At 37.9% G+C, this 26,839-nt stretch overlaps 1 protein-coding gene across 1 annotated transcript in view; it reads left to right on the top strand.

The window, feature by feature from the left end:
- rassf3 (Ras association domain family member 3) overlaps window positions 1-26,415 on the top strand; it is a 44,558-nt gene extending 18,143 nt beyond the window's left edge. The window contains exons 3-6 of the mRNA XM_083528616.1: window positions 19,030-19,137; window positions 20,709-20,961; window positions 23,187-23,302; window positions 23,395-26,415. Of these exons, the coding sequence (XP_083384742.1) occupies window positions 19,030-19,137; window positions 20,709-20,961; window positions 23,187-23,302; window positions 23,395-23,544 (627 nt within the window). The 3' untranslated portion in view covers window positions 23,545-26,415. The remainder of the gene's footprint in view (window positions 1-19,029; window positions 19,138-20,708; window positions 20,962-23,186; window positions 23,303-23,394) is intronic.
- The last annotated feature ends 424 nt before the right edge of the window (window positions 26,416-26,839 follow it).

Raw genomic sequence — 26,839 nt, 5'->3', positions numbered from 1 at the left:
TAATGTATACTATATTTCGAAAAGTATTGGGTCACCTTATCTTTCCTGCTATATGTCGTTTTTTTAATTGTACAGAACCTCTTTAGATGCGCTGTAATAGATTTTGCATTCGCTTGAACTTGGAAACCCAAACCTGGTCTAGCATGGCAATGCCCCTGTGCACAAATTGGGCTCCTTGAAGATATGGTTTACATGCTTTGGAGAGAAAGATCTTGAGTGGCCTGTCATAGAGCTCTGATCTCATCCCTACTCAACACCTTTGGGATGAATTGGAACGCTGACTGCAACCCAGGCCTCCTCACCTACATCAGTACCTGCCTTTCATTATGCCCTTGTGAATGATGAACACAAACATTTATAAACACACTTTTAAATCTAGTGGAACATCTTTCCAGGAGAGTGGAGGGAGTTATAAGAGCAAATTGGGACTAAATGTGGCATGGAATGCTCAAAAATCACATACCATACTTATGACCGGGTGACCCAATACTTTGGCAATATAGTGTACATAAATCCCACACAAACTTAAAATAGGCCAAGGGCATTTTTTGTCATAGTGAACAAAGAAATTTGATTTAGTTTTGTAACAAATCCTTTAAAACATACGTAGATCAAAATGTTATACACCTTCATCCTTCCCAGCAAAGGAATTTTGGTAATGTGTAACGAAGGCCATGGCTTCTGGCCAAAAAAAGGCTAGTGACACTCATCTGTCTCTGTCTCTGTCTCTGTCTCCCTCTCGCTCTGTCTCTCTCTCTGTCTCTCTCTGTCTCTCTCTCTCTCTCTCTCTCTCTCTCTCTCTCTCTCTCTCTCTCTCTCACACGCACGCACGCACGCACGCACGCACGCACGCACGCACGCACGCACGCACGCACGCACGCACGCACGCACGCACACACACACACACACACACACACACACACACTTTCCCAGATCCTATTGTCTTAGCAGGGCCGGTTTAACAGCTAGGAAATTGTTGGCCGCTGAGTGAGACATCCTTTTCACACACAATCTGTCTGCTGGATATTTGAGTTTCTCCTGTTTTTTTTTTTTACTTGAACTAATATTTAATGCAGCAGGGAGCATTTTTATTACAGTTTACAGGTGTTAGTCCATTTTACACGCATTTTAATATAAAAGTAGTTCGGTGTATATATATAATGCCACATAGATTATGTTTAAAAATGGAAAGAATGTTAATAATATAGAAATGCCTGAATGGACAGTATAAATGACTACAGAGGAGAAGGGAGCAGTTTTGGTTTGGCTGTTCTATTTCTCTTTTATTTTTAGGCCTTCTTCATGCTCTTGGGTTTTAAAAAGCCATGTCCTTTAACAAAACTCTTGAAAGCTGCTGTTTGGGGGTATGGTTAGGTTGGCCGTTATCCATTACAGATGTTGCCTGCATTTGACCCTGTAGATTTGCTGCCTAATTTTACACATATATAGTATGTAGTATGTCTAAAAGTATGCTCCATTATGCTGGTGTGCTGTTATACTTTTATACATGGATAACAATATATGACAATCTTAACAATTGTCTTATAAGCAGGAGTTGGTATTTGATCTTTTAACATGGTGTTGGAAGAATTACCTCATGATTACCAGTTCTAGAAATGTTGGGCCATATTCAGAGATGAATTATGTATACACAATGCAGAGGTAATAATGTAGTCTTACCATTGATAAATAAATGATGTGTAAAAGTGTGTCCTTCCATTATGTTTTACAGCATTAGTTTTGACAACAAGGGGAAAAATGATCTGTTCACATTTTGTATTCCCTGTTTTTTTAACTTGAAATTCAAATACTTTGTGTTCCAAGGCTATTGTCTAAATGCAATTGAAAAAAAAAATCAACCCACACATGTTTACTTAAAATAAAAAAAAATAAATAAAAAAGTTTAAAATTTAAGGTTAGGTAACCTTGGTGGTTTAATTTGAATAGTGAGCCCAGAAAATGTACTAAAACCAACTAAACCAACTATTATATGCACAGCTTTCTCTTCATAAATACTGACATAAGTGACTCTGAGTACGGCCCAGCAAATTAACCATAGACTTTTTCAAACCAACATAATCACAAAGAGCCCACTAATTTGTAATGGTGCTTCTAATAATAGGCAGTGTACTAAAGCAATAGCCATCACAATGTTCTTAATGCAAACAATGCAAAGAAGTGTAGAGTAAACTAATGTATTGGCAACCTCAAAGAACAAACTGAGAACCTTATAGATAAAAATCATTGCATTTGTTGAACAGTGAAATGAGACAGAAAATCATTCATCCCGCATAAGTTATATTTCAAGCATTACTTTTATACACTGCTTCATTTCTATTATATTGTCGCTCTGAATTTGCAAGTGTTTGTAATATGTTTTGGTGTTGCACATTGCTGAAGCTGCCAGTTTTGTAAAAATTATTTGCAAACTGTGAATCTTAAAAATCTAGTGAAGGTGGCCTGAATACCTTTTAAAATCTTATTAAACTAGTGTTGTGCTGCATTGGTGTCCCATCTAGGGGAAATTCTCCTGCTTTGCACCCAGTAAAATTGTTTGGTCTAAAGACAATGAACTTTTCTGCAAAACAATCCACCATACCAACCTTAAAAAATACTATCATACATTTGCCATTATGCAACTTTCCCCAAATATATATCATAAGTTAGGGGACTCCCACTGTGTTTCTGTAAAATCTGCCATCAGCGGCTAACCCCTTTAAAAAAATGAGTGGTTTACTCATGGAGCTGATTCAAAACCAGACCTAAAATCATCAGGGATAAACATGGTTTGTAATTTGCCATGTGCTGAGGAAACGCCAGCTTGCATACTGGGATGTAACGGTACACATATTCGTACCCATTTTTTTATGGGTCCATATCAAGTGGTGGACCGCAAGTTTGTTTAGACTTCGCTTGCACTTTGAGTGCATTTTTTTAATAAATTATTATTAAACTTGAAAACATACACAACATTGCCAGGAGTATAAAAAAAAAAGAAACTAGGAGAAACTCTTAAAAGGAGAAAATCCTGACAATTCCACATATAGGGGGAGTAAATGAATGAAAGATGAAAGGAATGAAGACATTTGTTAAAGTTTGCTTAAATAAGCAGAACAGTTAAATAGATTATATCTTTTTCTATTAATCTTATTTTATTTTGTGCCAATTTAATTGATTCCTCAATTTAATCAATATAATAAAATATTATATTACATTATTTTCATTTATTCTGTTTCGTTTTTATAAAATATTATATATTATTAATTTATATATAATTTAACCAAGTAGGCACTTTATTTAAAATTGTTTTAAAAATGTAAACTGTTCGAATGTTAATTATCACACTTATTAATAATAATAAACTTTGTTAATTAAAAACCGACAAGCAATTTTATGTCTTGCATTTCTTCCCCCTAAACATACCAGATTAAACCGACTTAAATACCGAGGTACGTACTGAACAGTGAATTTTGTGTACCGTTACACCTCTAATTGGATATAAAAGCTCCTCTCTATTTCACCCCAGGACGAGACACCCAGCTCTGGCTTAGTTCATCAAGCCTGAATGGGTAGAAGGTTAATAAACCTGTTTGAGCGTGTCCATTCATTAGTGCCACCAAGGCTGCAAAGACTGGTCTAAGCATGTTATATACACCACTCACTAGTAATTTATGGGCTGCTTTTCATCAGAGATCATTTTAATTATAGGGCACCCACATACTACGCTCGTGTTTTCATGTAGGCTGTTCACTCTGCTTCTGTCAGGCGCATGGTCAAATTTAGATATTTTCCAATATATGTACATACTGTTGTAAAAAAGGCTCTGATCTACAGGATGTTTTCTAAAATGATTAGTTTTTAAGTGTTGTGTTATGATGTAACTATACAAAACCATATTTAAACTGTAACAATAGCACAATTGCAAAAAATAATCACATATAGGCAAGCTGTCTGTGTGTACTGCTGATAGAAAGCCTAAGCAGATAGCTTAAATAAAACATTAACATTTTTATTTTTATTTTATTAGAACATCTTTTAAATAATAATAATATAATTTCTTAATGCTAGAAAAATATAATATTTCCCGAAAAACTAATTTAGTCAAGCCACCAAACAGGCCCATTCTCTGTTTTGAACTTATGATTTCCGTTTAGTGGTATCTACTTATCATGAACATACAGTTCAGTGTCAGTTCAACAGCAAGCAGAACATTTTGAGAGGAATAAATGATGAAAGAAACTCCTGAGTCTAATACCTGTGGCCACAGCTACTGTGGACTTATCTTAGTTGCCTGATTTTTATTTAAGTAGTTGAAAATAAGTTTTTGGGCTCACGATCATTTTAATAAATCTCACTCAGTGTCAGTGCTGACTTATTAATATCATTCTATTATCATTCTATCATTAATATCATCTAACAGACTGGTGTGCTCAGAGTTTTTTCAAATAAAACTGAGTTGATTACACCCTGTGTAGTGCACTACATGTCCACTAGGGAGCGGATTGAGACGGATCCAGTGGGCGTGTTTTACTGTACCGCCCTGTAGTAGCAGTGTGAATGTGGAGAGACACAGAGAGACACACAGAGGAACTGTAAGTCCTGGGGTTAAAACCGGCCGGAAAGTTAGTTTGAAACACTTAAAGAGCTTTGAATGAAAAGTTTAGTTCGGACTGGAGATGATGGAGAGGTGTTAGAGGTTATATTTCTCACTCAGTGCTGTTGAATTTTTTCCCCGAGCTTCACTGACAGGTTTTTTTTTTATGTCCCACGCTGTCCTCTGGATCTCACCGCCGCATGGACTGACTCTTCTCTTCCGCCCCTCTGTTGCACTGTATGTCTTTTTAATGTGGCAAAAATTGAAAACTTGGACTTTTCTCTTTAAATGACGTGGACGAGCACCATGAGCAGTGGTTACAGCAGTCTGGAAGAAGATTGTGAGGAGTATTTCTTTACCGCCCGGACTTCCTTTTTTAAGAAGCCTTCAGGGAAGCTCGCAGATCCTAAGGTGTGACCAAAAGTTTTATTTTTTTAACTTAAATACTTATATATGTACGCCACATGCTAACCTGAGTTATTTCTATTGTTGTATTTTAGACACACAGACGTGATTTTACAGTGTGATAAACAGAGCACATGGAGCTCATGAGTTACAGTAAGGGTTAGAAGGGAATTACACACTGCTGTTTGTCTGGTTTTTATAAATATTTGTTTTTAAAAGTCACACATTTAACAAACTGCTATCTTACATGGAAAAACCCTTCCACTTTATGCCATATTCATGTCTCCAGTGCTCAGGTGCAGTGTGTTTATTATAAAAACGCAGAGTGATAATGCAGTGCAATAATGCATGACTGTGTCATGGGTGGGCCGATATATCGGTCTAACACTATACCGTGATATGGAAATCTGAAAATGTTATACCACAAATTTGTAAAGTTTGTGAACTTTTTAATCGAATTGTTATATATATATATATATATATATATATATATATATATATATATATATATATATATATATATATAGCACCTATTTTGTTGATTAGCAAGGGTTAAAAATTATTTTATTTTTTTTGAGTTTAAAAAAAGAGTTAAAATTCTTGACAGTTTTGATACTTTACTATAATCATAATCACTTTTATTTAAGGACAAACACGGTCACAACAATACAAAACAAACAACAATGATCCACAATATCATGCTATATGTACTATATACTATGATTATAGTAGCAGATGATTCAGAAGGCAGAACCCCCTCTGATTGATGGTACGATGAAGTTTGATGATTAATTAGCAAAATGGAAATTTTGTTTTCCTGCTAAGCCGACAAGCTGCATTTTTATTTTATTTTTTGTCTTCAAAAAGAGAAACTGCAAGTGATTCCTCCTCAATCATCTCATGCAAAGTTGCTGTGAAACGTCACTTTGAGCAATGAAAACTATTACACGCCTTTCTTTACTAACTCCTGAAGGTCATTCTTGGAAAATGGCTGTTGTGTAAGTGGAATAAACCACAACAGGAAATGTTAATTGTTAAATACCTCAATAGGACATATGTGTCATTTGATTTCACACCCTAAAGAAATAGTCAAAATAAATCGAACTAAGTAATTCTTTAAAAACCCGATATCGTTTTGCACTTTGCTTCCAGTCCCCAGAACCGTGTTTTATTTCTCTGGTGTAAAATTAGAAAGTTGCACATGTGTAATATAGTTTTCATTCATTGCTGTGGAAGAACTTTTAGCACAAAGAAAGACAAGTGGTTATCGATCTACACAAATGAGGTAAAAAAAAAAGAACAAGTACAAAGTATTTAGTAATTAGGCCATAAGTAAAAGTTTTCATGTTTGTCAATACAACTTTTTAAGGAATTTAATGATGCAGTAAAAATGGAGCTAAACTAGGAATGCGCTTATCGAATGACAGTCGTTCATTTATTAGATGCTTTTAGCTAAAGAGTTTTATGACACAAACAGAAGCCAATCCAAGCATGACCGAATCACCAAAAAAAAACCAGCGAAACAGATCATCATTACAATACAATACATCTAAGGAATGTAAGATGGACACTTTCTGTATGACCTAATGCACCTGAAATGATCCCATAGCGGTGTTAAATAAGCGACTCTGATTGGTCCGAAAGTGTTGATTAATTTCCTAAAACATCAGCTCTGAGCTCTCAACCACATCACAGGTTTATATTAATGTACAGTGTTTCTATATGAGATGAGGCTTATTTGATTTTAAACCATATTTGATGGGTTTCTGTATCAGCCAAAATCGTGCCATCTCTAGTTTCTACTCATCCAGTAATCAAATTCTAATTATAATGAAAGTGTGTGATAAGACTTTTATTTAACACACGTTATGACTTTTACTAACTTCAAAAGAGAGGGGAAATGCAGGATGATGGAATGGCAGCTAAAACTCAAGATAACAGGAACTAAGTTGTCTCGTGAGCGTTTCTGATGAAAAAGATATGATGGTTGATTAAATGTTGAAGAATAAAACACTTTGGAGATGCTTTTATTTACGTGTAATCAGTTTTGTTTCTCCGGGCATCATGTGTGATAAATAGAGGAATATAGATTGAGCTTGAAATAATGAAGACTGGTGATTGGTCGAACACAGTTTGAATCAGCCTGAATGTTTTTCTGTAAAACTGTAGTATTCCAGACTCCCAGAACACGCTTATTCACTGTGTTTGATCACTACTAACGAGAGACATAATGGACCAGTAAAACTTACGGATTAAGTAGACTTGACATGTATTGTTCTCAATACAATGACTGTTGCATTTCCATTACAGAAAAGAACTGACTCATTGTGTTTTCTTTGTATTTTTGGTTGTACTCCAACTTCTCAGTGTTTTCTCTATGATCAAAGAATTGGCACCCTCGCCAAGGTTTGGGCCCCGTGCCCCACCATTAGAACATGGCCCGGTGTGCTTCATGTGCAGGGTTTTGCTGCAGGCTTGTTTATAATTTGTTCTAAATAATTTGTGGTATTTGTCATTCTGTCAATGTCCATTAATAGTCTCAACTTAATAACACACTGAAAACTCCTATTTTTGTGTGTACCACTGGGAGGGGAAACCCACATTACAGCAAGGGACTGTTTTTTGTAAAAGGTCATAAATTCAGGTTAACAGTTTTGGCCAGCACCACATGTTGGGGCGTGAATGTGCTATATACGAGTGCTTTAAAAAACAACTAGGTAGTTAAAAAAAAAAATAAAATTAAACTTCAGATACGTTGAATGTCTTGGGTTTTACTATAAAGAACACTTGTTCCCTTTTATCAATGCAGTTTCAGTCCAGTGTGCTGGATTTACATATTTCAATAAGTGACAATTGGCTGACATCAGCGTTCATCACACACACTCAAACCATCTCCTTGTGTCTAGTAAGACATAGATTGAGGCCTTTTTTCAAAAAGTGTGTGTGTTTGTGTGTAAGGAGAGTTGTAAGAATGTGGTTGCCTAGCAGCCATGCACAATCAAACCCACACATTCGTCTAGTGTGAGAAATGTCACGGCGAGGAGCGAAGTTCTCATCCAGAGCTCTAGCCATATGTACAGATTTATATTATAATTTTTCTCTTCTTTTACTGTGTTTGAGAACGGGTATAGTGCGAAGGCCTTTCTGGTCTGAAGGACTGTGCACGATCAACTCCTTTATCAGGTTAACCACAGCTCACTTCCTGTATCTTCATTCTGTCTTCATCCTGCACCAGAAAACAAGATTTAACCAACACCCAATTTCTTTATTTATTGTCAATGTCAGAATTGTTTGTTTCCCCTTTATTTAATTATGTTTGTCTTACCTCATAGTTGTATGTGTTTTGTGGTTGATGTCCTGCACAGTTCATGTCTGACAGGTGTGCTTAGTGTTTCGTCAGTTCAGTAGTGTTGATTGAAGCGAAGGCTGAAAAAGCGATGACCTGGCAAACAACTGCAGTGTTGAGTGTTTAAAACAGCAGGAGCGAGTAATTTCAGAGCTGTTGCACACCTAGTGGTCACCTCTGTGCAGTACAGTATAAAATAAGGGTTGGTCACATGACAAAAAAATATTGGGACAATGAGCACTTTCGAAATGCTTAAATCTGATTAGTTGAGAGGAGTTAATTCATTTTCTAGAACAGAAGCCCTGTGAGTAAAGCTGGCTCTGTTTTATATCACAGGGTTGTATTTATGTGCTTGTTTAGATACAGTATTGTTTTTATAGCAACCCAGGGACTCTCCATATTAGCAAATTTAAAAAAAATTGATTATTCTCTGAGGAAAAGTTATTCTTGTAAGTTTTTTGATCTGAGAAAGTCTTTAGAACGTTCCATTATCTATTTTCGTTCAAATATGGCAGGCCGGTGAAGAGAGATAGAAAGGGAGTTGATGAGGGGAGGATTGCAACTGCTATCATGTAAATGATACCAGGAACTAACATGTATTGTATCAGGGATGTTCCACAACATTTCAATATACTATAAACAGATAAGAAGTATGTTTCAGTATAATTAAAGTGGCTTACCAGGAAAAAAAAAGCCTTATTTTTTAGTATCTTTTTCATTACACACCCTGTTGTTGATTATTTTTCTTTAATTGTAGGACGTGTCATGTTTTATTCTTTACACAGATGATGCCCATCATACCTTCATAAAGACGTATTCTTTTGTCAAATATCGCAGTATAGATATCAAAGCATAATGTCATGGTGCCCGACTCCCCATTTGCGTGAAGTGTGATTTACAAAGCCGTGTTTGTGTGACTGGTGCTACACAGGTTGCATTTTCTTTTGTTTTTATTGTCAGCGCTCTCCAAATTCAACAGCTGCAGCTGCTTTCCACTAAGAGCCTGTGAAAGCTGATGAAGCCGAGTCAGCACTGACAGTCTTCCTGTGGCACTTTTTATTTTTATAGTCAGAAGAGAAGGAATGTTAATTGTGTTGTACACACCACAAACATAGCATGCATTTCCTGGTTTTCCAGTGAGGTTTGTTGGTGGTGGATAGTGTGGGACAGGCATGAAAACCAAGATCTTTTTCTAGTTATTATTATAAATAAGGACTTCATCTATTTTTAGTAACTAGTAGAGCAACTAATTTTAAAAGATAAGATGTCCGGTCTTTCTCACCCCACTCTCATAAACCAAACTTCACAATTCATGTTGTGGACACACTTCATGTACTAAGCAGTGAAATTGAATCAGTAGCTGTTTAGAGTAGGCTGGATTAAATACAGTTGGCTGCTCGAACAGCTGTGGGCAGCAGCTGTAATCTTATTATGATCTGCTCAAATCCCGCGACTGCTTTTAGACCAACTGCAATCGGGGGTGGATTGGCTCAGATGAAGACTTTGCTCTTTATCTACTCCTTATCTATCTCTGTTTGTGAGCATGTACGAGCAGTCACAGGGAAACTTCCACTGTTTTATGCATTACATCACTGTCCTTCAGCTACCGTGAGGTCAGCCAGTCAGTGCACACAATAGCACGTCTGCCCAAAGCATTGGATAAACACTGAACTTTGACTCACGGCTTCAAAACCGCTCCCACGTAAGGCTTTCTGATCCATTGTGTAGGAGATCCGGAACGTTTTCCAGGTTTATCCTGTACTTTACTCCAGTGGCGCAGCAGCCAAAACACATTGCCTGGTGTAAGCATAAAAACATATCAGGTGCAGCAGATGTAGCAATGATGCAAATCATATCAGTTGAGGACACTTTCAGATGAACTTTAAGAAGACAATAAAGCTTTATTTTGAGTAAAGCTGGCTGGCTTTGTACTGTATAAATTTTTTTTTATTATATCTTGGGCATAAAATGAGATTGGTCTTAATTCACATAATGTGACTTGCTCTGAAGACTTGGCAACCAGAGACAGCCATCAACAAAGTTCTGGCTTGAGTTGGAAATGTTTATAAAACTCTCTGATGATGATAATAATAGCTACTGCATTACAGCCACCAGAGAGGAATGGTGTTGGCCTATGCAGAACTCACAGGACAGATACAGATACAGTATTGGCAATGCTGAAAAATGAACTAAATATTAAAAGGGGATGAAAAATACTCTTGCAGACTCCCAGACTGTACCGGATGCTATATGCAGAATGTATTAATGTAAACAGTTGGTTCTAGAATTTCCCCATAATTGCGATTACTTCAGAGAATAATTATTAATAATCTTGTATGATGCAATATGACACACTGTTATTTTTTATTTTCAACACTTGTGAAAGACCACTGGTAGCATCTGTACTTTTATAATTTTGATTCCTTTGTTCCTCACTTTCACAAGCAATTGATTGGATGATAAAGTATATTTTTTTTATACCATTGGTTAGCAATTCTACAGCACTAGAACTAGTACTACTGAACTAGGAGACCCAAATTTGTTCCAGCATGGGAAAGCGAGCTCCATGAAGATATGGTTTAAATAGTTTGGAGTGAAAGATCTTGAGTGGCCTGCTATAGAGTTATGATCTCAACCCAAGTGCACATTTTAAGGATGAATTGGAATGTTGACTGTACCCCAGCCCTCATGTGCTACATCAGTACCTGAACTTTACCAATTCCTTATGGCAGAATGAGCACAACTCTCCATGAGCACACTCCAAAATCTAGTGGAACAAGTTCCCAGAAGAGCGGAGGTTATTATTACATCTAATGGGAACTAAATGTGGATTGAGGTGCTTAAAAATCACATATGGTCGTGTCCACAAGCTTTTGTCCATATAGTGTATAGTGGTGATATTTGACTGTATTTCTCACCTCTAGAAAGAAACAGAAGTATTTTGGGTATTTGCTTTCATTCCACTGACTCAAACAAACTTTTTTTTCTGGTAGAATGAAACTCATGAATATCGTTTAGACTAAATTGGACTAATGGATCAAAGCTGTAACAAGGCACACAATTTATGATAAAACTACAGACTTTTTACTCTTTGAACATTTAATCAAAAAGAGCCTTTTTAAATATTTGGTTTAATTTGTCTGTTAACTGCTTTGTCTGAAATATGGTGGTATAACTCAAAGACTGCAGTGACTTCCAGCCATGTAAACCACGGAAGTGCCCATATGTTTACATTTACACTAGTCTATGGGTGGAGCTCAATAAACTCAGATGGTGGGGTGGAGTCCATGTCAGGCAACATCCTCTTTTATTAGTTGGGTTTCACAGTTCTGTGACAGGATGGAAAGTACTTCCCCTTATGTGTTTTATTTTTTTTATATAGTTTCATATACTGAAAGTTCATCTGTTTTACTGACCAATATCTTGAAGGTTTTGCATAAATTCTGCAACAGAAATATGTGATATAGAAAATAACCAACACATTGTTTTTAAGGAATTGAGATTATATTACACTTGAGTTTGGCTGTGCTGTTGGTTCTAGGTTGCAGGTTCCAGGTTAACCTGATTAGTGATGACTTTCCGAACAGCCTTGTGCGTCATGGAGCAGATAAACCATGTGATGATGATAGGCCAGGTGTGTGCATTCGTGTAAAGTTACATCCGTGAACCGACAACACGCTGGCAAAATTCAAATCTTGGTCTATCTATATGCTATATTATGCACCAGGGTTTCCAACCAGAGTCTGAGAAACTGTGCATGCACTATTCCAGTCCTCTCATGCTGTGGTCTCAATCAAGTGTAGTGCACTGCAGAGCCTCTTGTAGCATCTGGAGACAGTTTTTAGAAGCAGGGATGTAATTACTGCCATCAGGTGGAGCCTCCATGGATGAAGTGTAGCCTGCAGTCCGTGTCTCAACAGGTCTTTGAAGCTGCTAAGAGAGATGAGAGGAGATAGCTGCAGAAGTTTCAGCCTGCAGAATGAGCACAAACACAACCAATACATCACGCACATTCGCATGTGACAAGTGCCAGTAGTTTATTTCATAAAAATGTGTAGTGGCTTCTGTTATAGTTAGTTATCTGTTATGTGAGAATTAATGATCCAGCCTTTTCAGTTCACTATTGTGGCTTGTTTTCCTCCTGGAAAAATCCAAACTTAATAGGTTCCCCTTACTTTTACTCTAATCTTAATGTGTATTCTGTGATTCCCTGATCTGTCTAAACTCTTTTAAACTCTTGCTTTAGAAATGGAACGATTCATAAGTATTCCCACATGACCGTAACATTTTAAAGGTCTCTTTGCTGGTGTGTCATTATGATGGTTGGTTTTGTGGCACCAACAGGTTTAGCCTTCTGTTTCAGTAGGTCTTATTTTTAGCTTTAAAAAAAAGGAAGTAAATAAAGATAAGATTTGCATCCCTGAATTACATACACAGAGCATTGTGCAGGTCCAGTAATCTGATGCTACTGTTCTCAGTATCCACTGAAGATAACAAATCCCTGAAAATATAAATGTGGTTGCCTTCAGCAAATGAATGCACATTCTTTTTTTTTTTTTTTTCTTTTTTTTGGAAGTTTGCATTTATACTCACTTCTGTGTTCCCAGATGGCCATGCAAGAAAAGTGTAGACAGTTTGGTGAACATGGCCTTGAAATCAGATATGTGCCTGTTAGAAGTGTGTGGATTCTGTTGCAACACCTGGTGTGTGTCTGATAGCAGACTTATTCATTCAGCCACAGAGAATGACCTCATAGCTTTGCATTGTAGTAGCCAGGTAGCCTAAATATCAAACACGAACAAAGGTCCTTCTTATTCTTCATATCTCGTCAGCTATATCTCTTCCAGACTTTGCGTACAAAATAAACTGGCAGAATTGTAGGAAACGTTTAATTATTTTGACTACCTTTTTTTGTTTGTTTGTTTTATTCATGTTTGTATTAGTAATGTTTTAAATGGTAGATTTTAATGGTGTTAATTTTTTTTTCTCGGTTCACTGAGAACGTAAAAAGTTTCAGTACTTGGTTAATCATTTCCGTGGTTAATGGTGTGCAGAGAGGGCATCCTGTTAATGATACATGAATAACACTGTTGTTAATCTCACGCTGTATTTGAGCTTGACCGGAGTGAGCTTTCAGTTACGACGTCAGCTCAGCTTTTTATGAAAGGCCGTTTAGTTTAACGTTAACTCTTTATTCGCCGAACATACAGGCTTTTGCATTGTTTACCCTTTAAAGGTCATTAATGGTTTTGAGACAGCTTAACACTGATGGAAAGAGAAATGTTATGAATATGTTGTGAACTTTTGTTTGTTATGTAGTTCTATAGGACTTTACCCACTTGTTAATTTTTAAGCCTGTTGGGCATGAATCCCGAACAGTTTGTTATTTTAATATTACCGTATATTGCGGTGCTTGATATATCTAGATGAACCAGCTGGATGGCTTTGATTCAGCTTTGCTTTCCCAAAGGGGAGGCCATTTGGCAATAGTTTCAGTTCTGCTTCAAGCTAGTTTAATCTTCTGGAGAAGTGACAGCTCTTCCTACAAATGAATAAAACTGAAAGCACACTTTTTTTCCCATCAGCTTCAGCGATTGTTTCCATTTTATGTATCTCTTTTGAGGTCGCTTTGATTACTCTGTGAGAGCCTTCAGGTCCATTTTGTGTGTTGTGTTGCCAGTGTGACACAACCTCATGAGTTTGATCTATGAATATACTTAATCAAGAATGTAATTTTCTCTGATATATGTACCTTGAACAGGGGCCATGTGCATAAAGGAAATGTCTGCAAGGTGCTTGATAGGTCCATGTTTCCAGTATGTTACTTGAATTTCCTTAAGAGGAAGTGTATATTGTGGTTGGTCTGGTACACTCTTTAGTTCTGAGGAGCTCGGGGCATTTCAATTGTTTTCTTGACTCGCTTATCTTATACACCCAGGACTATACAGGGTACATGGAGTCCTGGCCTTTTTTACGTTCCAGATTGCTGAACCTGTTATTACATTTTTTACAAAGCAGAAATATATGTTTGTCTTGCAGTATATCAGATATTTGAAGATTCACACTTATAGTCACGCCAACAAAACCCAGGCAAATAACCAGACATCAATCCTTACAGTGGCCAAGGTGCTCAGTGTCCCCTATCGGTGATCACAATACCATAACCACAACCACCAGACCTCAAATAGAACTGCACTAGTCAACCTATAGAGGGATTACAAAAGAAGGTTGAGGGAATAGGATCACGGACTTTCCCTTTTCCTGCCCAACAAACCTGAGAAGATAATCATCGATTGTCATTCTGTAGTCCCAAGTGAGTTCCTAGCTTGTTGATCTTGGCCAGTGTGTTCAAATATCGTGTGTTTGAGACACTTTTTTCTGAAACATTACACCTTCTGAAGGAATGTTAATAAGTGCTTCTCAATCTCAGCCTGAGTCCTGGGGAAAATTTGTATCAATTAACAATATTCTTAATCAAGTTGTCTGATATTGTGTACAAATCTATATCACATCCTTGAGTAAAACACTGACTGCTCACTTTGCTTCCATTCCTACCAAAGCGAGACTGAATGAAGACTATGGGAAGTGTTTCTTCCTTTGCTGACATTTTCACAGCTAAGACACGGACAGCTTCTCATGCACTCAGGATTGAGGGATTGGTTTATTATGAAGAAAGATAATTATGTAAGGAATGTGTATAGACGGAAAGGTGTGGTGGCTGTGGGCTTCCTGTGCTTGCGGGAAAGGAAGAATTGTGCAGAAGGCCTTTTTTTTTCTTCTTACATAAAAGCATCTTGTTCATTCTTGCTTTTTTTTTTTTTTTTTGGCAAGCCTATAAGATATTATTCAGTCCTCTTTAAATGTTAGTAGTTCTTCTTCTTCTTAAAAAAACCCAGTCCTACATAACTACATAGAACTGCATAGTATTTTTCAGCCTCAGCCTGTTTCCGCCTCTAGCTTTTGGTTTTGCTAATGCATATATTTACTAAGAAAGAAAGATGACATCAGATTAGCAGTTTTGGTCAGACAGGTTTGGTGGGATCCTCAGATCCTGTTCCAGTGAAGCCTAACGTCAGTGTGAAGGACGTACATGGCCAGCAGCTTGACACACACTAAGATTTATCTGTTCACCAAGACAGCTCCATTATCTATCAACATGTAGTGATTAAAACATATATCTCCTCTACACTGAGAAGGTCACATGCATGGAGGTCACATGGTCTCTTTTAGTTTAGTTTTTTTTTTTCTCTTGTGTTTGCTAGACACAGCTGGAAGGTAATGCTTTTCTCCTAAAATTTTTTGTAGGTAAATACAAAGTTTATGCTTGACAGATGGACCTGAAGGATCGGCTGTTTCTGTAATATTCCCCTTATTCCTCACGCTGTGTAGGAGAGGGAGGATTCAGCAACTCGCAGTGTGGGAGTCAGGGCTGCTTTTTTGTACCATTACCTCACTGACAGAGTGTTTTGCCTTAGTCATGCTTGGCTGTGCAGTACAGTCTAACTTAACCCTTTCCTTTTCATCTGCGACCTCACACTACTAAGTATGCTAGTCAAAACTCACTTTCAAGAAAAAACGTCGGAGAGCAAGCGTAATATTATATATCAAATATAAAAACAGGTGCATATGCAGTGCCGAGAATGTGAGAAGTGCACCTACAGCTGGGTGTGACTGCAGCACTGTTCACTATATTAAACAATGTATTGTAGAGTTTTGGAAATATTTTGGAGCTAGACTGAGTTAATACAATGCCAGACAGTTTACACAAACTGGGTTTTCCAATCCGAACCCAACAATGAAAAACTAGCAGAGAGCCAGCAGGACCCACATCATAAAGCCCACCACATCAAGATAATGCTTCTCTCTGTGATGCTAGTGGGAGATTCTGTCGCACACATGGTTTAGGACATAATAATGGTGCATCCACTTCTCATATACAAAGATTCAATACGTTAAAAGCCACTGAAATGGTATGCGGAACCTGTTTACATAGCTTTTTCCCTTTTTTTTTATTCATTTGACGAGGCTTTAAGGAGCATTTTGTTTATCATTATAACCTCAACTGAAAGTGTGTGGTAGGGTTAATTACACTGCTGAGTTTGTGTGGTAATAGAATCCCTTCATTAAGCGAGAGCTTGTGGGTTAGAAATGTGTTTCTTAGCTCTTGTTTGCCTTTGCTTGCATGGAAACCAAGTCAATGTGGGTGAGATAAAAGATTTAAAGCTGGATTACATGTGTGACAAGAGCTCTTTGGTTTGATGTACTGATTTATATTTTGGACACTTTCCAGCCAGGAACATCAGCACAGATATTACTAAGACAATGACTAATCTGATGCCTACGAGTCACCTTTAGGGAGTGTTACGTAAATTGTCGAGACACAGGTGTGGAGTCACTCACTTCTGGCTCATGTCCCTGAGGCCCAAAATACACTTGGTTGCATAACACCTGAGGGGTGCACCGCATAGCACCTGTCATTAGGTTATTCCTGCTATGAATCACTCAGTTAGCAAGTGAGGTCAAGCTGAAGCTGTTCCAAGCTTCACATCCTGAAACAGTGAGTGCACCAGGCCTGAACATTATTTCACTACATCTCCCAACTAAAGCATTTGTACACCTTTTGGATTCATGGCTGAGTGCAGCATATGTTCTTAGACCACAACACACACACACACACACGCACACATACACTATCAATATTAGTCATACAACTACAGGGTGCAAAAAAAAAATCCCTGAAACCGTCTGTTATTGCCTCTGGGAATTTGAGGGACTTTTGACACTTAGAGGAGAAAGAAGTTTGAAACAAAACTGTATTTGAATAGTAACTGTACAGTGTGAAGGTCCTTGTGTGCCATTATTGCCTGAGAGAAGAGCCTTACCTTAAAAGGCTATTGCCTTCTGTGTTAAGCTCTGCTGCAGCCTTTCAAGCTTTGCTTTAAACAGGCCAGCTCGTGAAAGCAGACCTGCTTCACTCTGCCGTCTTATGACCATGTAAGACCAGAGTGCACTTGAAGCTGCTGACAATAACAGCCCAGAGAGCAACAGTCCAAATGTGCCTGAAATCTTTTACTAAAATATTCCAGCCTACAGAAGCAGTGTAGTGGCCTCTATTATTGAGTATGTTTCAACTCAACGCGGCACACAATGCTCTATGTGTATACACACGTATTTGGACTGCAATTGACTCTAATGGAATGAATAGTATTTCAAGCACACATGGCATGTTGGAATTTTAGGTGCTTCCCTGCCATGCATGGGTGTGAATATTATTCTTACTTCTGTCTTAATACTCATCATAAGCATCATTTTGGGTGTACCAGGCACTAAGTTTTTTGTAGCAAGTCATTCTCTGTTGAATTTGCACAACACATGTAGGACAATGAGATGTTGCAACATTCTTTTTCTGTCGTGTTTGAATGTTTTTGTAATGATTGTTCATGTGGTGGGGCTGATTTAATACACTTCTTACACTCTTGAACCAAGTAACTAGAAAACTTTGTATCATATGGACTTTATGATAGATTTAGAGTTAATTATGATACACTTTTCTGATGTATATATCATTGTTGTGGATATATATCGTGATCATTTATTGTTTCTTTTTAAAAAAAATTTAAAGCATGTAAAATATATATATATATTTTTTTTTTTTACACAAACCAGGCGTTACATTATGACATTGAGTGGTGAAGTGAATAACACTGATTATCTCTTTATCATGGCACCTGTTAGTGGGTTTGGTATATTTATTAGGCAGCAAGTGAACATTTTGTCCTCAAAATGGATGTGTTAAAAACAAGTGTAAGGATCTGAGTGATTCTAGACAACTGAGTCAGAACATCTCCAAAACTGCAGCTCTAGTGGCTGGTTCCCGGTCTGCAGTGGTCAGTATCTATCAAAAGCGGTCTAAGAAAAAAACAGTGGTGAACCGACGACAGGGTCATGAGCGGCCAGGGCTTATTGATGCAGCACAGGCTCGTGTGGTCCGATCCAACAGACGAGCTCCTGTAGCTTAATTTGCTGAAACGATTCCTCGAGTAACCTCGAATACAAAAATGCTTTGTTTAGTCTATTTAACTACACACGGAGCAGCGTGTTTCCCCTCCGACTATTATTACTGATGTGCCACCTGCAAACTCTGGACTGCCCTGAACAGGAAACACAAAAGACTGCAGAATGGAAAAAAATGGAGGAATGGTAGAGAAAACAGTGAGGGGTGAGGAAAAGATTCAGGCCAAAGAAAAATTATTTTGGGATAAAACTAAAACTAACAAAACAAAAACCCTATACTCTTTACCTTACCTGTTTTTGCATTTTGATGTAATATGGCAAGTTTCTGCACTAAATGGGTTTAGTTTTCACAGATATTCTTGTGCACAATTTTAGCAATAAAATAAAAATTTTTCTAAAAAGGAAACAAATTGCTTGTTCATTTTAAGAGACCTGTCTAATTTCTTGCGTATATTTAGTATTTCTCTTCAATAAAGAAAAAGTTATTTTAATCCGATTACTCGGTTAATCGATGAAATAATCGGTAGAATACTCGATCACTAAAATGATCGATAGCTGCACTCCTCCTCTTTACCAATATGAATTCTTACTGTTGTGAGGTCACCTTTTCTCAAGCACATTTTTTCAGGTTTTCTTGTTGTTGACTTCATTTTTTTAATCTCTTGTTTAGGATGCTGAGAAGGAGAAAGACCTCCGGACTCATCTCAGTTATGAGGAGGTCAATCACAAGATCGAGTTGTATAACACAGCGACGCGAGACCACTTTAAAATGACACTGGTGAGTTTCTCCTCCCTCGTAGTGTTGCCTTCCATCTGTCCATTCTGTCTACCAACTGCCCATTTTCCATTATTAACCACTTAACAAACAATCCTATACCTTCCCTGAGTGTTTTTTTTTTTACATGCACACCTGATCAAATCCAGGTTTTTTGTTATGTGTACAGGGAGGATAATATTGTTATCCTTTTTGTTCCTGTTTACCATCATTAACTCATAAACCTGCTTGAATCAGCCTTGTGTTTCTGCTTGGAAACTGTCTAGGACAAATTGATGTAGATAAACGTAATGCAATAATGCATCATAAACGTTTCTAATAGAGCACATTGCATTAATATTGTCAGTATTTTATATTGTTTTTACTTGTGTGTTGCTGATTCTGAATATAACGTCCGTCATTTTAGATGGGCACTAGTTCATTCTTGTAAAAATCGACCACATCATTCTGGTCAGCATGTTTTAGTGTAGCAGGCTGCGGGATCTGGATGTTATAGTATACAGGAGATTTTTTTAAACAGATTTTCCCACCAAGCAGCTCAACTTTAGTGCCTCTGTCTCTCCTCTCATGAAGACATTACTCATGCCGTCCTTGTGTGTCTTCATTCAGCCTTGATTCTTTGTGTATGATAAGACCAGTGTGATGTCAGCGGATCTGCCTTTGTTTGGGCTACCTGCTCGATGATTTGCATGTAGATGACAGTTGTGTTATAATGATGGCAAGAACAATTTGGCTTTAAGTGCGTTTTCTGCTGCAAAAACAGATAGATGTAGTGCAATGTGCTGTTTCACAGAAAGCTAAAAATAGTGACTCTCAGTTTGCTTTAAATGTCTCACGGTCTTCTCTTCCTTTAGCTCGGAGCAGTCATGAGTATTCACTTCTCCTATATAACAAACGACTTTTGTGTGTGAGCAAAGATGGTGGGGGAGGTAGTGGAGGTGTTGGGCCCCTATGCTTTGGCTAGTTCAGCACAACTCCTGCTTTCCAGTTGTGTATTTATTTTACAGTACACAGTGAGTAAGTGAAGCACAAGGCCTGCCTCCTGACCTATAATTGCTCCCTTTGTGTCTTCTCTTTGGCAGACTTAGTTGCCTGTAATCTGAGGTCTAGAAATTAAGTCATTGCTCTTTGGCTTGTCTTATTACACATGCAGAGATTGCAGGATTGTGCATCTGTTTGTGTTCGACACTTAAAAGCTCCTACGTAAATTATATATATAATGTCTGTATCAAAGTATTTCTGTGGTAGTAGGAATTCTGTGCATGCACCGGTGTGGCGGTGGCATTCATTTAAATCTGTTTGAAAGCTGTAGCTGTAAAAATCTGTGAAACCAAGCATTTAACACTGTGAGGACATTACAAAACTGGGTGTGAGGCAGGAACACACCCAGAATGGGAAGCCAGTTCATGACACCAATTTACACACCCATTCTTGACTAGATGTAATGTACAGTAACCTGAGACCTCACACAAGATGTAATGAGTTAAGGATTAAACACTTGAACACATTTTTATAAAACGTTCGTAAACTTAACGTTCGTAAAATTAATTTATTTTCTGTCTTTGTGCTGCCAGAATCCCGATGGCATATACACAGGCTTCATAAAGGTGCAGCTGGAGCTGCGGCGGCCCATCACTGTGACGGGAGAGAAAGCTGGGACGAAGGCAGCCGAGGCGTTTTATTTGCCCCAGGGCTCTGTAAACACTCTGCACATCAGCAGTTCCAACACGGTACAGCAGGTGATCGAGGCTCTGCTACGCAAGTTCACCGTGGCCGACAACCCTGCCAAGTTTGCCCTGTACAAACGCTTTCACCGCGAGGACCATGGTGAGCCATGAGTGGGTCTGGGTACAGTAGTCAGTTCCGTAATGATTCTAATGCTGTGTGTGTGTGTGTGTGTGTGTGTGTGTGTGTGTGTGTGTGTGTGTGTGTGTGTGTGTGTGTGTGTGTGTGTGTGTGTGTGTCAAGTAGGCTTTATTGTGTGTGTGTGTTGCCAGGATGACAGGCATTCCACTACACGATCACATGCTTTTTTGCTGGACTGATAGTGTGTGTATTTATGGACTGTTTTGGCTCCCAGTGTCTTTGGGTAGTGCTTTTACTACAAGTGTATGATTTCTGCTTTTTGTGCCAAGAATATCCGAATAACACACACGTACACACACATAAACACATGTACACACACACACACACACACACACACACACACACACACACACACACACTCACTCACTCACTCACTCACTCAGTCTACACTAGATTGTTGACAGCTGGTACACTTGTTGCTGGCACTTTCCCCACACACATGGATCTCTAGTTAGGATTCTCTCTGCAGACATACACTGTCTATTTCTGCAAGCTCCCCCTCAAGCTCCTCTTCCATCACAAACCATTCCAGCTGTCTCCCCTATAATCACGGCTTAGATGTCCTGCTGTTTGGGGTCTCCTCTGACGTCAAACACGCCACACACATCTCACTTGATAAAGTATGTGTGTTATGGAGGTCCACCTCTACACCAGAGCAGACAAACAGTAATTGATATTGCCTCAGTGTAGTGGGAGACATAAAAATCTAATATTAAACAGAATGTGTAAAAAAAGTTAGATTGAGCATATGAGGTTTTGCCAGCAGAGGGAAAATGTGCTGACGTTGCTGCCTGGATGTCTTCCCTGCAGAGACAGGAATGTCTCAGAGCTCCTCTCCATGTCTCTCTCCTCTCTCTGAAATCCCCTCTAGCTGCATTCCAAGGGATGGGAATGTGGTTTGTAGTATGTGGGGAACACACACACACATACACACACACACACACACCCACACACACACATGCACACACACAGAGTCACACAATTGTGTTTTCCACTCGTCATTGAAGGCATGTATCGAGACTGAGATTTGTTCATTAAATGCGCTGTCTAGACAAACTAAGCGGCTTTGTGAAAAACAAAGAATTTTAACATCTGCTTCAGAGTTTATTTACTGAGAACAGATTTCAGTCCACATATTTCAGCCCACATCATGGTGACAAAACGCTGCATACACAATGAAAATGATGCCATGTCATGCCAGACACAACAGCAGCACTGTGTGAAGTCTGTATAACTGATCGAGTTGAATCTTAATGAAGCAGTTCTCCGCCCAACTCCAATGTCTTGTTAAAATGCTGTTACAGTGGTGGAAATCACGATCCACCATTAAATCATAATAATAATTAACTTGTATCATTTGTAGTTGAATGAATGAATGAATGAATGATGAATGAAAAAAATGAATCATTTGTAGTTATATATGATTAATTAAGTTGGGATAGTTCTTGTTGAACTTCTCACTTGTTCAAAAAAGCAGGAGTATGTAGCGCCATTAAATAAGCTGAGAAGTGTTGGACACATACAGCAGATTTTATGATCATTATTCAGTCGTCACACCTGTAGTTTTCCTGAATCTTCTTAGATCACACCATTAGGACTTTTTTAATTGCAAGGAACACAACTTATGGTTTTAATGCTTTTCATTGTTTTTCAGAGGATATGGGATTTAGTGGCTTTAGAAATAGTACCTTAATAGGCTTTAGGTGTCCTCAGTGTGGTTGGTGTGAAGATGATATGGGTCAGTTTTGATTAGTTGTTGTTGATTTTTTTTTTTTATCTGGTGTCTGAGCAACTCAGTAGAACTTGTAGGAGTTTTTTTGCTGTTAGGATTTTTGTTTATTATTTTATGATCTATTCCACAAGCTGTCCTAAGCATTGACTCAACTTACTTCCTTATCTTATCCAGGTTTACTGTTAAATTGCATTGTTTAGAAGCAGCGTAATGTAATATGAGTAAAGAGTATTGCAACAACACCAGAGTGTTTCATGGAAAATTCGAAAGAATGATGTCATTGCTCCAGATGATTTCTTCCTTATTATTTGTAACTTGTATCTCAGCATTCAGATTTAATTATATATGTTTGTGTACGCATGAGTAGAAAATGTTATTTTTTTGCAATAAAATGTTCTTTATATTTTTTTAGTTTATTTGTCTCTATGTAACTCGTTTTTCCCCCCCCCAACAGTGTGTGTATGTAAGCTGTCAGAAGGAGAGCACCCTCTGCACCTGCGTCTGCTGGCTGGGCCAAACCTGGACACTCTCAGCTTTGTTCTCAGAGAGCAGCAGACAGGAGAAGTTTTGGTAAGGAGTCAACAATCTTTTCAGGTCAGTAGTGAAAGAAGCTACTCATTTTGTGCATGTCTTGATCTGTACATCCTTTTCTTCCTCTGCAGTGGGATGCTTTCTCCATCCCCGAGCTGCACAACTTCCTGCGCATCCTGGACAAGGAGGAACAGGAACAGGTCCGTGTAATAACTGCACGCTACAACATCTACAGAGAGAAGCTGGACGAGGCACTCCGAGCAACAAGCAACCATAATTAACAATGCTTTACACACACACACACACACACACACACACACACACACACACACACACACACACACACACACACACACACACACACACAGACACAGAGGGTGAACTGGTGCCTAATGAAGCACACAGATTGGGCTGTGAGGTGGCACATCTCTATCAGAAACTCTTAACTCCAGAGGACATGTGGGATTGCTCTTTTTTTGTGTGCCATGCTTTTACCCAGTGTGCCATATTCCCATCTCACACACTTTTTTTTTCATGTTCAGTTACCTCTAGAACTTGTGAATGATGCAAGCTTGAGAATCTGTTCTGTTTGATTCTTTTATTTAATTGATTGATTACTAAGGTTTGTACATATTTTTGTTTTTAATTTATATGGGGAAGCTTTGTTCTTTTTTAGTTTGTATCTATATTGTAAGAGTCTTATTTTATTTTTATTAAAAGTCATAGCAACAATCCAAAGTGAATGACTAGAGAGAACAGCAGTAACAGTAGGTGATAGTTACTGCTGACCTGCAAGATTCATTTACCAAAGAATTTATTTAAAGTCGATCCTGTTCAGATGAAAGTCTGCGCAAAATTCTTTTATTTTCAGCCCGGGCCGGTTTTACGTCAGCACTGTGAGGACTGGAGACAAGCTGCAGTGCCAGTGTTAGTATTACCAGACCTGTTGAATGACCGCTTATAAGAAGAGATTAAACTGACAATACATTTGCTAATAAAGAAAGATTTTAGTGTTGGCAATGGAGAAAAGGGAGCAGGATATGTAGAAATGTAATCGTAACACGAAGAAGGATTATAGAATGTAGGAAATTAGAAGTGTCGATCAATATGTTGGTTTTGAGTTAAGTTTGTTCAGTACTTGATAAAAAAGGCTTCTGAACTCTGGATAGTAGCGCATGTTGTCACAGAGCAGAAGCAATTGCAGGAAGTTGACATTTAGGGATAGAGGAAGTTGAAATGCATCTAGAGGAACTGTCATGCTCCGGTCTGGGAACAAACTTAAATGCTGAGCTTCGGCAGAAAGCTGCGAGTGATTATATATAATAATCTCCTTCTTATCAGGTCCTTTGACAGAGATAAGATACAGAAGAAAGGACAAAGCATGGGCTATTTGGCAGTGGGCTTTGGGGGAGGGATGTACTGTTGGACCAGTTCTAAATAGGCATTACACAGAGTGAAGATTAAAGATGCATGCTGGAGGATGCGTTCACATGGCGTCTGTATCGTATTTCAGCTGCAGCTGTTCTAGATCGTTCTGCATGATACTGTAAATGTGTTTAGGGGATACTTTAGAATCATATTCCGTCGCTGAACGGGAGGCTCGATAATACGCATTTAACAGATGGGACAATCTGAACAGTAAGTTTTACATATTAAACTTATCTCTCTTTTTGAAACTGTTAAATGTACTGTAGTTCGCGCTACGCAGAAATCTGCAGAAATGTGTCTTATAGTGCAGACAATCTGTCGGCAGTCTGTCCTACTTTGTCTCGGTGAACATATACACCATACAAAAGTTTCTTAAATGATACTTGTGTATCAGTGGTTGTTTTTTTTTTTTTTTTTTAAACATACATATAAATATATACCTATGCATATTTTATGAGAACATGTCTCTGTTAGTCCTTCATGATGGGTTTCTGATGGATGTTGCATTATATGGTGTTGCAGCATCCATTCATGCATTGGGTTTAGTGGTGATGTGGGGACATCTATTGTTTATCTGCTGTAATAGCACCTTTACTTCACAGTCCTTTTGCTCATTTTTTTTCTTTCAAATGTCTTTTTTTTTTTTTTTTTTTTTTTTTTTTTTTAGAACCAAAGATACAGTGTAAAATTGCATATTTATATTACATTTCTAGAGTATAGAGAATTTCGTGCCTGCTGCGGTCACCTTGTGTGTTACTCTAGATATATAGCCTGTGTGGTCATCTCACCATGACAACACTTACTCCTAAACACTGGGATATAATATATTTTAGAAACAAATGTTTGATCATTGCGGGAGTTTTTCATCAATGAGATGCAGTGTAGTGGCTTCTGTTCTACAGGGGTCATTAGGTTCTGACTGATTCTCACCCAGAGCTCCTGTAATATTAGTAGTAGGAGATAGTAAACCATTTTGGGCACTTTACATTGTAATTCAGGGAAGAGCTTTTATTTTTGTCAGCTTTGGATGCTTTAAAAAAAAAAGAAAAATGTCCATTACTATATAACTAATATTTTATTCTATGAAAGCATAGCTATGTCCCATGGAAGCTTGTCTCTAAGACTAAAAAGCTTCAGTAGTTTTGTAGAGCAATACTGTGAATGTTCCAGCTGTCCAACTGCATCACATTTTCTTAACCCGTTCGATAAAATCTCCACTAAACACTATGAGTATGTGTAGTACTACTAAAGAAATTTCCTCATATAAATGCATGCATTATATTAATCCATGCATATCAGTTCTGGCTGTGAAGGACATCACTGGCTGGTATTTTGCAGCACATGACTTGATAATACAGAAAGACGCTCCTGATTTTTAACCGTATGATTTATGATACAGAAATCTCAGTTCATTCATGTTTAGGTTTTTTTTGCAACATTTGCAGGTCTGCCTTCTGATCCCCAGACATTGAAATGTCTACCATTTTACTGCTTTTAACAATGTTTAGGGAATTCGAATAGATCCCCAAACATTACATATTCCACTGGTCATTTCAGAAATTCATCTAGTTCAAAAGCTAAACCTGGTCAAATCTGTTAAATGAACACGGAGATGGTTCAAGATTTGCTGGGCTGCTGTTAATGAAAATGGTTAAGACTGATCAGTGCTGTAAGATAGACTGTGCCAAATGCATTATGTTATAATAAAGATGATGTATTTGTGATGTGGTGGTCGTTTCATGGCTCCTTTTACCATATACAAGATACTTCTCACTACATTAGAACAACCTTCTTATTAAGAAATGATTTAGCTTAAGATTAAGTAACAACAACTGCTTTGATAATGAAATTCTGTATAATCATGATGAGCAAAAACTAATAATGAAATTGTTTAGTAATCTTAACATGACATTAATACGCTATATAGACAAGTATTGGGATTCCTGACTTTTCCAGCCATATTTAGTTCTTCATCAAACTGTAACCACAAAGTTGGAGGCACAAAATTGTATTGTAAATATTGGGCCACAACTTAAATTTATGTTAGTTAAATTGTGAGTTACATTTTTCTCTCACTTGGTGTGAACTAGGAGACCCAAACCCATTCTAACATGACAGTGCCCCTGCGCACAATGCTCCATGAAGATA

This window comes from Silurus aristotelis (assembly GCF_946808225.1).
Source record: "Silurus aristotelis genome assembly, chromosome: 24".
Lineage (NCBI taxonomy): Eukaryota > Metazoa > Chordata > Actinopteri > Siluriformes > Siluridae > Silurus > Silurus aristotelis.
Note: the sequence above shows the minus strand (reverse complement) of the source record. Positions and strands in the feature narration are given on the sequence as shown.